The following is a 12,992-nucleotide window of genomic DNA, read 5'->3' as shown; positions in this document are numbered from 1 at the left end:
GCACTATTGCCCCCTGAGCGTTGGGGTGGAAACTACAGGGGTTCAACAAGTAAACTCCATACCGACATTAGATATTTCCTTCACTAGACAAGTAGATCGATTTATCAATAGATTTACCAAATATGAATTTAAAATATTCAGCTGACATTTACCGCAATATTCCACTGACGCCAATATTCCTTAGATCTACTCTCATCCAACATTAGAATCAGAATCAGAATCAGAATTAGAAATATAATCAGAATCAGAATTATAATCAGAATCAGAATATTGAGATGTTTGGTTTCTTGTTGACTATTATTCACTTTTGGGGTGTTTGCTGGCTTCAAAGTACACGACAACGAACTGACTATGTCCCACTACCGTATAAACATGAATATAAATGCCACTTGCTGTATAAATATGTGTATAGGCCTACCTACAACATATCTTAACACATATATATGTACAGCAATATTTTTAGTATTTTCCCATTTGAATTTATCAACTTTTCTTTTCCCTGTAATCCTAGTAATGGAAAAGTCGTTAAACAATAATAGTCTTAATTTTTTGTGAAACAAATTCCCAGTTTAACTGAGGTTAAGTCAGAATGTCCGATCATCCCTTAAATACATTTCAATTTGTCATCCAACTGCAAAACCTTTAAACTGGAAATATCTAAAACATTGTGTGACTATGTTTGTTATTTTGTATCTGCTCCAATAACTCATAAAGCAATAAACTCTGTACTTCCATGCATTATTTTTGACACACTTTTAGTTTGATATTGAGTTTTAAGTATTGAATGCAATGTATGCCTACAGAAAATGCAGAAAGTGTTACAAGGAAAGATGAACTGTGCAATTGGTTTGAAAAGCAATAACTAAAGTGATAGTTTTGTTTTAGACTTTTACAATGATCACAGCAATACATAGAATAAATATGTATTGCTCCCCCCAGATATCTTTCATTACTATTATTATTATTATTATTATTATTATTATTATTATCATTATCATTTAGCCTCTGTGTTTTTGTGTTGTCTATTTTTATTGTAGAAGTTTTAATGCTTTATGCTTTTATTGTGAAAAATATATTGGCCGGAAAGATCATTGGAGAGGGGGGAGGTCTTTACACAAGTAACATGTCAGTCTATGGGCATAGACGAGTATAAACCAAGCTTTATATTTTTATACGACACAAAACGATTGCTTTCCCCATAAACTGAGACACGTTTTGTATGTTTTTGTAACGTTGTCCGACACAATGGAGTCGTGTGACGACGTGCATGAAAATGTGAAGGTAGGCCCACTTCAGATTTGTCTTGAGTGCAAAGTTCCGTTTTTCTACAATAGCAGGTTTGGCATTACATAATAGTGCATAGCTGTGTTTAATTGATGCACTACTAAATATTTTCCTGAAGTTGAAACTACTAACGTTTTTTCCAATAAAATCAAACAAACAAATGCAGACGATGAAGAAGAGGAAAAGCATTTTCTTATTTGGTCATCATTCATGGACCTTATTTTATACGTAATCTCTTTCAAAGGTAGGGACTCTACTGTTGAAGGCATGCAATGAGGATGTGATTTTTGTAACACTAGTTTCCGTGTGAGACTTTATGTAGTAAAATGTGAAAGCATGCAGACAGTTGTTAACCATATATAAACTATTTTGTGTGCAGAAGTACTATGGCAGCCGACTGGAGTCCTCTTGTGATCTGCAAACAAGTGCTGCCTCCTGCAGTTTGCCTTGCCGCCCAATGCCAAGAAGTGTCAGGGATGCACTGAGCCTGGTACACCCAGAGGTAACAAAAAGGTAAGCGGTGCAATCTTGTCGTACTATTTGATTACTCAGCAACGATAAAAGCACAAATCAGAGACAAGGCTCGTACAAATCAAACACGTGCACGCAGCCAGCGACAGGTCAGGAAACAATTCATACATGATCATGTGGCAGTTTCACTGTCAAATTACTTATTGAATTTATCTGTAAACACATCAGAACGCATACACATACTGCTAAAAACATTTTTAACATCCTGCTGTATTGTCTATTACTTAAATGTGTAACTGATTAACTTTAATTTAGTGAATACAAATGTAATCCAGCAGAGGAACTAGCTTCTGTTCTGGTTATTATTCTGCTGTTGTTCTTGAGAGCATATAGCTATCTCTCTGTATTTCTCACCATTTTAGAGTGATGTTGTTGTTGTACAATGTAGTCGTTAACAATTCTTTTCTCCAGATTCTTCGGCTGTGGCCTTCCCTTCCCAGCAAAGCTTGAAGGCTGCAGAATCCTGGACCTCGGCAGCGGCTCTGGCAGGGACTGTTATGCCTTCAGTAAACTTGTTGGGCCGAGCGGACATGTGACGGGGGTCGATATGACGGAGGAGCTGGTGATGACGCATACATGTACACACAATGTTTGACACTCTAGATTCTGTGCGTTCTACTAATCAACTCGCATTTCTTTAGATCACAGCATCTCGTCAGTACATCGAGTATCATCAGAAGAAGTTTAACTATGAGAAGCCCAACATCACCTTTGTCCAGGGGTACATGGAGAAGCTCAGTGAAGCTGGCATACAGAGTGACTCAGTGGATGTTGTGTTGTAGGTTTAAAACATGGATGTGATTCTACATGATCAGTCAATGGACTTTCTGGTCGGTTACAAAAAGAAAGCTTTGATTAGTTGATAAACAAAACTGTTTTTGCCTCTAATGTATCCAGATCCAACTGTGTGGTCTGTTTGTGTCCTGATAAAAAAGCAGTGCTACAGCAAGCTTACAACATCCTGAAGGTTAGTCTGAAGAACTTCTACCAGCTGCGTTAATGTGTTTAATGAAAGGTGTAGAGGGAACTCTCTGTTTATAGTTCTCATCACTCATTTCACACAGGAGGGAGGTGAGCTGTACTTTAGCGACATGTATGCCAGCAAAGTCGTTCCTGATCACATGAAGGAAGATCCAGTCCTGTGGGGTAAAATAACACTACATTATCATGTAAAAGTCATTGTGAAAGAGCAGAATCCCTGCACCGCTGACGGACAATATCCTCTGTGTGATCTTTGCTTTCTGGCCCAGGTGAAGGAATGGGTGGTTCTCTGTTTTGGCAAGATCTCATTTCGTTGGCACACAGCGTAGGTTTCAGCGGTCCACATCTCGTTTCAGCCAGCCACATTGTAATCTACAACAGTGAGCTCAAAGCAAAAGCAGGTAACAAGAAGACAGCATTGACATGAAAAGATCATTTTCACTCTACAATTGAGCCAGTTTGTTTTTTCCCCAGGTGATGTCAGCTATGCTTCGGGCACTTACCGGCTCTTTAAGCTGCCCAAAAGTCCATTCGTGTCTAAGGTGACCGTGACTTATCAAGGAACTGTGGCAGATTTCCCAGATCAGCTCGACTTTGATTCCTCCCACTGTTTCAAGGTATAATAAAATGCCAGCCAGAGAAGGCTAATCAGGCCAATATTAAATAGTTTATCAACATTTACAGAGGTTATTTACTAACCTGTGGCTTATTGATCCAGTAATATAAAAAAGTAGTAGTTATAGTAGTATAGTATAGTATAGTAGTAGTATATATATATATATATATATATATATATATATATATATATATATATATATATATACAAATCTAATCCATTATGTTGTTGGAAAGATTATATCCATGTTTTCTTTTGTTCTATGCAGAAAGACGTGGCAGTGGCAGTGAATGGAGAGATGGCAGCAATCCTCCAGAGATCTCGTTTCTCCCCGGATTTCGAAATCCAGGTATCGGATCAACCGGAGGCCGACTCAGGGTCAACACCACAGGTAGCTGATGTTTTGGGTTTACCTGAGCTGAAATGCTTTCATTTTGAAAAACAAATACTGACTGCATTTAGAAATTAAGTACAGTTAAACCCATGTTTTGCATGCAAGAACGTTGCCTCAAGATTTTATTTTAGTTTTACAAAGAGAAGCACTATTTGTAGCAGCAATTAGCTTCTGTCTTGTGTGAAAGTAACCATGAATCTTCTTAATTTCCTCCTCAGTCCTGCCACCTCAACCCATTTCTGCTGGCTGACAAACTGGGATCCTCAGTGAGACAAAGCTCCAAAATAAGCAAATAAAGACGGAGCTGAATCTTAAGATTGTTTTGCAGATTTAGTAGAACTGAAATGGGATCAGTACACTCTTTTTTAGAGTTTGATTAGTTGATTTTTTTAAATTCATAACATTAGTGAATAATCCTGGTGTGTGCTTATTGTCACCTAGATCTTGTTATACTGTAAATGTGAAAGATAATGCTGTATAATAGATATTTGTGATATACCTAAGTTTCCAAATATTAAAATAGCATTTTGTAGTAATCGTTTTAACATTTGTTGCTTCAACCTACTTGAGAAACGTCCAAGTAAATAAACAAGAAAAGGTTTTTGTGATTTTCTTGATTAAACTATCATTGTGCACCATAAAAGAGTTAGTTCTTTTTATAACCAGAAGTTTTGATTGGGGTTTTTTTTCATACAAGACTGGACGACACATCGGATAAATCATGTCAGTGTAAGAGTGGAGAGAAAAGACACATACAAACAAGGTTTATACGATTATATGGCTGAGCATTCAGTTTAGACAACCCTGAGACTGAGATTCTGGCAGGTTTAACTATTTGCAGCCAGTGACGTAAGCAAGCAAAGACTAGAGTGGACTTCCCTTCTTGCCTGGCACACAGACTCAAAACAGCAATGAACAACAAAAGTGGAAGTAAAACTACAAAGACCTAATAAACTGATTTTTTTTAACAAAAATATTCCAACCACACCAGAAGATTAAGATTGTTTTGTTGTGGCATGATCTCGGAAGCAACTGTAAAAATCTAAAACAGAAGAAAAATGTATCTACTGATAAGTCATTATTTATATCAGTGTAGCAAACAATGGAAGGAAAAACCCACGACAGACAGAAAACACACCATGGCAACATTAAGTATGATATGGACAATCAGATTTGTTTCATGCCTGAGCTTAAGTTATGCACCACAAAGCATTCAGCATAAGGTCAATTAAAAGGTAAGATTACACAATGTGTTTTCATTTCTATTTATTTGGATTTCAATTTCCAGTTTTATGATAAAGACAAAACAATAACATCTCTGCTATACACATCTATGATTGATTCCAGTAAACAGAGGTATTGACACGTTTTGAAAATAAAGGATTTCAATGCATTTGCAGCATCTTAACTGAACTTTTTTTAGATTTAAAAAAAGTTAGTTGTAGTGGTTTGTGTGTTTTCAGATGAAAAATACTATTACTTAATTATTAGTATTACATAACTATACTACAACATACTATTCAGTTGAGTGTTTATGAAGTCTTAAGTGTTTCAAGTTAAAAAAAGAAGTATATATTTATAGGTTAGATGGCTAATATTCACAGACAGTTGGATGACCCATTTAGTAGAGCTGTAGTTTCAACAAGAGAGGAACAAGAAAGAGAAAGGCGCCATCCTTCGTCACTGGTCACATCTGCAGCCAGCTCAGGTCATCAGCTCTGAACAGGAGGATGTGAGAAAACACATATTTAGAAAAGAGTAGTGTCCTGGCTATGAGCCTCACCCTGGGATTTGAGATATGATGCTATTAAACATAAAGTAATGTGATAATTTATAGCCGTGTGTAGCGTTTACATGACTTGGAAGTTACCCAGGCTTCCCACAAGTGTCTGTCATGTCTGTACCAACTGAGTTATAGTATAACAGTTAGCTGCGGTAATAAATGTTTTTCATATTAATAGTGGCTCAAAATTTATTAAAGTAAAGTAAAAGGTCCCTTCTACCTAACGACCCACAGAGACGTATCAATTTAAGCACTAAAGAGAGCTCAGCTCATTTTGGTTTTACATAGTGAACATATTGCAGCATTTAGCAGCTAAAGAGACAGATATTTTGTGGAGAGTAAAACAGAGCTTAAAGAGTGAATACTGGAAACGTACATAACTCCAAATGAATGATTATGTTTCTCCATATCCACTGGATGAGTAAATAAGCAATATTTGCTCACAGGTTCTCCCTGTGAGCAAATATTGCTCACCAATTTAAAACTTAAAGCTTGTTTCCGCTGCCCCCTAGTGGCCAAAATAAACAACAAGAAAGTCATTACCTCCATGATGGCATAACGCACCTGCAGAATCTATCATAATTCCATGTATTTAATGTGCAAACATTATATAAAACACACAAGTCTAGTATTACACTCACTGAGCCTGTGTCTTTGTTATAATCTGGCCAGTTGCCATCAGCTCTGCAAGACGAGCCACAGCGGGGTCGAACATCAGGCTGGCTCCCGCAACCACTACCTCATCTCTGTTAAAAGGGAAGATGAAAAACATTCAGCACAAAGCATACATTCATATTCAGCTGCATCAGGAGTTATTTCACAGCTGCTCACTTGATGTAAAACGCCAGGAACTTCCTTTCTTCCACTTTGCCTTTGAATATGATTTCTGTGTATCCTTCCCCATAGCCTAGAATGAGGGAATGAAAAGGGGAAATGAGACCAGTATAAAGGGGTTTTATGAGTTTAAATATCATAATACAAGGGTAATACTTTCCCAGTAAATACTCTACCTGTGTATCGGATACTCTTCCCAAGTAACACAGTCCAGAAAAAAGGAACCGACTCACATCTGGTTGGTTTCTTAAGCATGTTTAAGGCAGCTACTCTTCCTGGGGGTTAAAGAAACAAGACATGACATGAATAATATGACCAAATTCAGGATTCAAAAATATCTAAAAAGAACTCAGCCTCATGCAACATGCATCAAAACATGCAACTAGCTCTGTGAATCCATCAGTTACCTTGAGCCTGTGACATTTGCCAGTGACCCACGTTGACCCTTTGGTCTCCTCGAATGGTTAGAGGGAAAGAGGTAACATCTCCAGCACTAAAAATATCTGGTACATTGGTCCTCATGAACTGTCAGAAAAGATAAAGGCATTAACAGCAGGAGCCTTAACATTAGGCTCACAGAGACACTGTAAATGTATTACGCTATATTTGTTTCAGTCACCTGGACACAGCATAGCTGCGAGATTCAGGAAAGTCACAATATTGATGTTTGACTAAAAACCAGTCAGAACATGTAAAGCTGTAAAGCCATGTTCATCCTTCATTAGTTATGTCAATATCACAGTGATGAAGGCTTTGTTCATTAGCGCGCTACCTTGTCAACAATCACAGCTTTCTTTGAATCCACTTCCAATTCGCTTCCTGCCAAGAAGTCTGAATTGGGGATCACACCTAAAAACAAAGATCTTTGCGTTTGATTTCTGCAGAACTTCATTTTTTTTTTTTTTTTTTTAAATGGTCCCAAACTTGATTTGTGCAATATAAATGACAAAATTACCAATTCCAACGATCACCACGTCAGCCTCCAGGACTAAACCACTCTTCAGCACCACCCCCTTCACCTGGAAGGAATATATAGAATATATGGGTAAACAATAGGTTTGAAGCAGCACCATTCCTGTTTCAGTGACAATGTTTGTTTTTTTACATGTCACAGGAGGAAAAACGCAGGTGTAAATAGTAATATTGATGACGGCTGGATTCCTTTGAACCGCTTCGGTTTCAGGGTCCTGGTATTGTGCATGCTGTCACGGCTTCCTGGGACACTTAACAGAGCCACTGTTAATGTTATTATTTACACCTGTGCGTTCCCTACAATGAAAGATAGTCAATGCTAATGGAGTAAAAGAAGAGTCACCTTGCCAATCTCCCCTTGGATCTCAGTGACTCTGTCATTCATGTAAAACTTTACATTCTGTTCCTCCAACATCTTAAATGAAGAAAATGTGTTTTAAACTTTGTTCCATTTGATGAAGTCACATTCAGCGATAACAGTGACAGTCTACCGTCGTCATTGCTTCTTACCTGCATACTCATTTTGCCGATCTCTGGCCCCAGTGATCGCTCATACGGGAATCTGGACGTGCCAACCACGGCCACACTGGCAGCTTTGTTTGATAAGTAGGAAGCCACTTCCATCCCTATTGTGTTGATGAAAAACACTTCAGCGGTCTGCAATGTTGGTGTGACTACGTGGGTTGTGAAGCAGCCTAATCTTGCACAGTCAAATCTCTACAAGCGGTAATCAAACACTAACGCAAAGACGCACTAGTTTCATTCTGCTGTATTGTCTAGAAACTGAACCTGGTGACCTATGAAGGAGGATCCGATCACAACAGCTTTCTGGCCCAGACCGGAGTTGTGAATCTCTTTGGCGTCTTCATATCTCTGCAGCAACTTCACTCCCTGCAGGTCCCGACCAGGACAGTTGAGTGGTCGCGCTCTGTGAACAAAAGGAGGAGTTTGCTGTAATCCTTGCTGTTGTCACATGGACATTCGTTCATGAATGGGTCCATTGTCTTTTTTGTGCTAAATAAGTCTTATGACACCCGAGTGTGACTAAACATTCAACAAAATGTCCCATTGTTTGTGGAAAGGGATGATGACTCCCACCTGCAGCCAGTTGAGATAAGAAGCTGGTCGTAACGCTGCAAAGAGCCGTCACTCAACTTCACCGCCTTATCAGCCGGGTTCACCGACACCACCTGCAGCACAAGACACACTTCTTAGAAGAGGACTAGTTCTCCTCAAGACATTGCTCATTGTCCGTTTTGCCTCTCACCTCCTTCTGTGTCCACACCTCCACCCCGTGCTGCTGATAGAAGTCACTCGGTCGGAGGAGAAGGAGGCTGCTGTCCAGATCCAAAGCCTGAAAGGGGAAACGTTTAAATACAGGTTGTCGACACAGACAGAAGAATCTACCGACTCAAAAAGTCAAACCGTGCAGGATGAATACAGGTTCCCTTTCCTCCCTGATTGAGTTCTCACCTTACTCAGTTTGGGCTTGTCATAGGAAGGCAGGGTGTCTTTGGTTACTATGATGATTCGACCTTGGTAGCAGTTTTGCCGCAGTGTTTCAGCACAAACGAGTGAGGCAGGGCCTGAAATGCCAAAAGTCATATTCAACGTGTAATTTTTCAGAGCTTATAGCCACACTAGACAACCAAATGTACTTGAGCACAAGTCTCTTTTTTTCAAGCCTACTAGCAGGGATTTGTGAGCCCCAGAAGAGCGTATTTATTATTAAAGTATCATGTATTACATCTAGTCCTTACCTCCTCCTATCAGCAGAACAGTGTGTTTGACGTCTGGCCCCCTGCTGCACATCTCCTTCACACGCTTCGTCAACTTCAGAGACTGAGGGATAAACAAACAAGGGACAGTTTAAAATAGCGTATTTTAATACAAAATTAAAGTAAACATGGTGATCATTTTGCATCTATTTAACTGGCCATCACTTACATTTTTGTGGACGGAAACATACACCTTACCATCCTCGACTTTTACCTGTGAAATATAAAAAAATATGATTTTTTTCCAAAAGTGTACACTAAAAGCACAGTCATTTGTCTGCAGCAGGTGGAATGTTGACAACGTCATCTATTCTACAACAAAAAGGGTAACGTTTTGAAAGAGTGAAGCCGGGATACCTCAAAATATGCACTTTTCTTGCAAAATGTTGGTTAAAAACCATGTGCTCAACATGAAGTTTAATCTAAATGTGCATATATAATGACAGAAGGCATAACATGTGTTGTAAAAGCTGAGAGAATATGCCTCTGTTTGGAAAAAAGGACTAGTTGGCATCAGGACATTTAATGCGATCTCTCATCCGTAGGCGTGATTTTGCAACTTCTTACGAAATCACTTTTTAAAAAGATAGCACTCAAGTGTAGTTTGTATGGTGCATAGTTTGCACAATGTGGTACTTTTTATACCAATTACATGGAAATAATGTTACAACAAGACTGGGAGTAACCTCTTTCCTGGATTGATTCATGAGCTTTTAAATTGCTATTTAATGTTGATTTCTACCAACATGTGTTACCTTGTAACTAGGCAGACAGTCCAGACCTGGGTACTCTTCGATGTCTCCAGTTCTGACATTAAAGCAAGCACCATGCCAGGGACATCTCACTCTGTCCCCAACCAATACTCCTGGTTTATTAGAGAACATGCAGTTAATACTTCTGTGTGCAAAACATTGAATGAAGTTATTACTTAAGATATGGGTACATATAGAGATAGAAGGGTTACCTTTGACAAGAGGAGCGTTGTAATGAGAACACTGGCTTCCAACAGCACTGTACTGAGCCTGAGCGCGAACAAGCAACACCTTCTGGTCCCCCACGGTCACTTCCTTCATTCTTTGGAAAGAAGAGAAATAGTGAAGAAGAAGCTCCCGGAGGTCATGAAAGTTTTGCACTTCACTGATACTGGCCAAAAATGTAATCTTTTTCCAATTGCGACTTACTGTCCATCTTTCAGGTCCCCCTCCTGACATACCATCCCAGTCACCTCCTCCTGCTCCTCACCTTGACCTGGTTCTTGGCACTGATTCATGCCTGCTATAACATGATGAGCCACAATATATATTTTACACTTCTTGAAAGCCTATGTTTTGTGATCGTTGTGCTTGTTTCGAAATGCATCTATTCCTTACACACAGTAAAAGCTACTCTACTTTTAATCCCAGTAAGGGCTGCATGTCTGCTGTAAACGTGCTCTGGTAGATCATTAATGAGAGTAACGCCAGTCTGACAGGATGAGCATCTTGGGTCAGTAGCGCTAATTATCAGAACCAGTTGTTCCCTTTTAACAGCAGCCTCACCTCATATGTCAGACATTAAACCCGGAAACGTGAACGCTCCATGGAGCTAGCTGCGCTCACCTGTTCTCTTCTGCCGAAATCAGACAGAAAATGACGCATCTACTGTTACAAACGGGTCCTACGGGGCGAAAGAAACAAGCGTGCGTCGTTCAGGAGCGAGCGCAGGAGAACCGCCGGTGTCCGCGTGACAGCTAGTCTGAATCACGTGCTCCACGCTCCTCCCACAACCAGCCGTATTCGACACACCATTCATAAATTATTGAGCAGTGATTAGTCTTGGAATAATGTGCTATTTTGGTGTCCTTACTTTTCCTGTCTCTTCTTGTCTTGGACCTAGACAAGAAGAGACAGGAAAAGTAATAATGTGTGGACGATTCATTTCACTATTGACATGGAAACATTCCATATACAGAAGCTATATGCCTTATTTTCTCTCAAACAATACGTTATTTAATTTTTTTTCTTGAAAACGTGTATACCAGTCATTCACCCATTCAACAATAATTGCCCTCAAAAGTCTCCATTTGTATCTTCACCATCATATATCCATTCAATTACACCTGCTGACAATACGACATGAGAGGCAGGCTGCTGTTAGAATGAACTTCTATTGCATGGTGGCGCTGTGTCCCCAAATATTAGAGCAGTCCTTCATGTCCATGGTCAGACCCCGGCCACTTACGATGAATGAAACAGTGAAAGTCAAATATTCATTAGGTCTCAAGCTACAGTTATAAAATTGAACAATATTAATGTATAATAGATGGTGTGCTTAATCAACGTACCATGTAATCCATATTTTTCTAATTACATGTGCAATAAACTACTATAAATCCACTGACTACATAAATCCACGGTTGATCGTGAAAGAGTGGTGCAAGAATGAGTGCTAAATCCATCTATGCCTCGTTAGTGGACGAGACCGCCTCGTTGTGTACTCGGTTTAATTCCTTTATAGCCTAAAGTCATAGCTTTTTACTTCCGACCATTGTATTCACGCTTCAAAATTCACAACCGTTGTGTGCATTTGTGAAGATTATTTTGCTTAACAAAACATGTGAGTATCATAAACATGTGTTTGTGTTAATTTTCTGCAATAATCCAAAATCCGATGGAAATATTAGATTTTCGTCAAGGTTGGCCTACAAAAATACGTCATCCATGTTGCCTTCACGTGCTATTCGTACTCCGCAATTCCTTGGTCAGACAGTACTTTGTGGTGCATTCTAATGTTTGTGCAAGAAAAATATACAACTTGACAAAACCCAACTTGGCGGCAAACATTTGCTGAAAATTAAACAAGGATGCAATGTTTATTCTCTTCATCAAATTAACTGCTGTCTTTCTGTCACCATACTATCAGCAGATCTAATTTTGTTTCTTCTAATATCAATTTTAGAAGTTATTATGACACAGAATCACAGAGAGTATTTGGCTCATAGAAAGGTAGTTTTTTATTTGGTGTGTTTGTTTGATCAGCAGGTATTTCAGGCTTTCACACTATGGCTGCGTATCACTTATCCTACCTCAGCTCCAGTCAGGTCCACCAACCACAGGCCAAATTAGAATGTTCTGGGTCTAAGCACCTGGTCAAAAGATAGCCATGGATAAACCGGTCATGGTCAAATCAAGATTTAGGATTCAGGATTCGCTTCCAGAAACATTAAAATGGGTCATACACTTATCTCAATAAACTGGTGAAGAAGAGTTTTAAAATATGAAATGTTGTTTTATTATTATTATTGTTATTATTATTATTATTATTATTATTATTATCATTATTATTATTATTATTATCAGCACTTTTTGTATGATTTCTCAATACATTATTTTTGTTATTTAGGCTACTTCTACTATTTGTACATTTCACCGCATACTGCATGTCATTGGTATGATTGATTATGTATCTGTGAATGAGTTTCATTATTGCACAGCTCTACTATCTCCCCACATACACATATGTGTTGTACCTCAAACTTCTTATTGTGAACTTTTGCACATCTCCTGGTCAATATTTCTGCACATTAGTGCACAAAACTGCACAACCAGGTACATTTGTACTATATATATGTATTATTATTATTATTATGTTTGTATTGCACTGCATTCATCGTTATGCAAGAAAACACTTAAGATAAATGATCTTTGCGTGCAAACCTACCTGCCTGACTACTATTTTCCCGACAGCACTTGAACGTCACATCACACATGAAACGTGCTCTTGGCCGCGCCCCCTTCATAGTAGGGCGTGGAATCGCCGGCGTTGGGTTTCTGTTGTTGA

General features: G+C 38.9%; 2 protein-coding genes across 2 annotated transcripts; one reads left to right on the top strand and one right to left on the bottom strand.

The window, feature by feature from the left end:
• Nucleotides 1-1,245: 1,245 nt before the first annotated feature.
• Nucleotides 1,246-4,437, top strand: LOC306742810 (arsenite methyltransferase; the record flags this gene model as incomplete). Its single annotated transcript, XM_079225243.1, has 10 exons — nucleotides 1,246-1,281; nucleotides 1,664-1,797; nucleotides 2,227-2,377; nucleotides 2,457-2,593; nucleotides 2,713-2,782; nucleotides 2,880-2,961; nucleotides 3,066-3,197; nucleotides 3,271-3,413; nucleotides 3,681-3,803; nucleotides 4,025-4,437. 10 exons carry the CDS (start codon nucleotides 1,246-1,248, stop codon nucleotides 4,100-4,102), a joined length of 1,086 nt encoding a protein of 361 aa, XP_079081369.1. The 3' UTR covers nucleotides 4,103-4,437.
• Nucleotides 4,438-5,080: 643 nt separating this feature from the next.
• Nucleotides 5,081-10,443, bottom strand: aifm4 (apoptosis inducing factor mitochondria associated 4; the record flags this gene model as incomplete). The annotated part of the gene is made up of 18 exons (XM_079225336.1): nucleotides 5,081-5,524; nucleotides 6,231-6,335; nucleotides 6,421-6,496; nucleotides 6,600-6,698; nucleotides 6,831-6,948; nucleotides 7,196-7,272; nucleotides 7,379-7,442; nucleotides 7,739-7,810; nucleotides 7,906-8,021; nucleotides 8,193-8,323; nucleotides 8,494-8,585; nucleotides 8,663-8,749; nucleotides 8,869-8,981; nucleotides 9,156-9,237; nucleotides 9,343-9,387; nucleotides 9,929-10,038; nucleotides 10,138-10,247; nucleotides 10,355-10,443. 18 exons carry the CDS (start codon nucleotides 10,441-10,443, stop codon nucleotides 5,494-5,496), a joined length of 1,617 nt encoding a protein of 538 aa, XP_079081462.1. The 3' UTR covers nucleotides 5,081-5,493.
• Nucleotides 10,444-12,992: the final 2,549 nt, after the last annotated feature.

This window comes from Taurulus bubalis (assembly GCF_910589615.1).
Source record: "Taurulus bubalis genome assembly, chromosome: 10".
Taxonomy (NCBI): Eukaryota; Metazoa; Chordata; class Actinopteri; order Perciformes; family Cottidae; genus Taurulus; species Taurulus bubalis.
The sequence above is the reverse complement of the archived record's forward strand: the minus strand, read 5'-3'. Positions and strand labels throughout refer to the sequence as shown.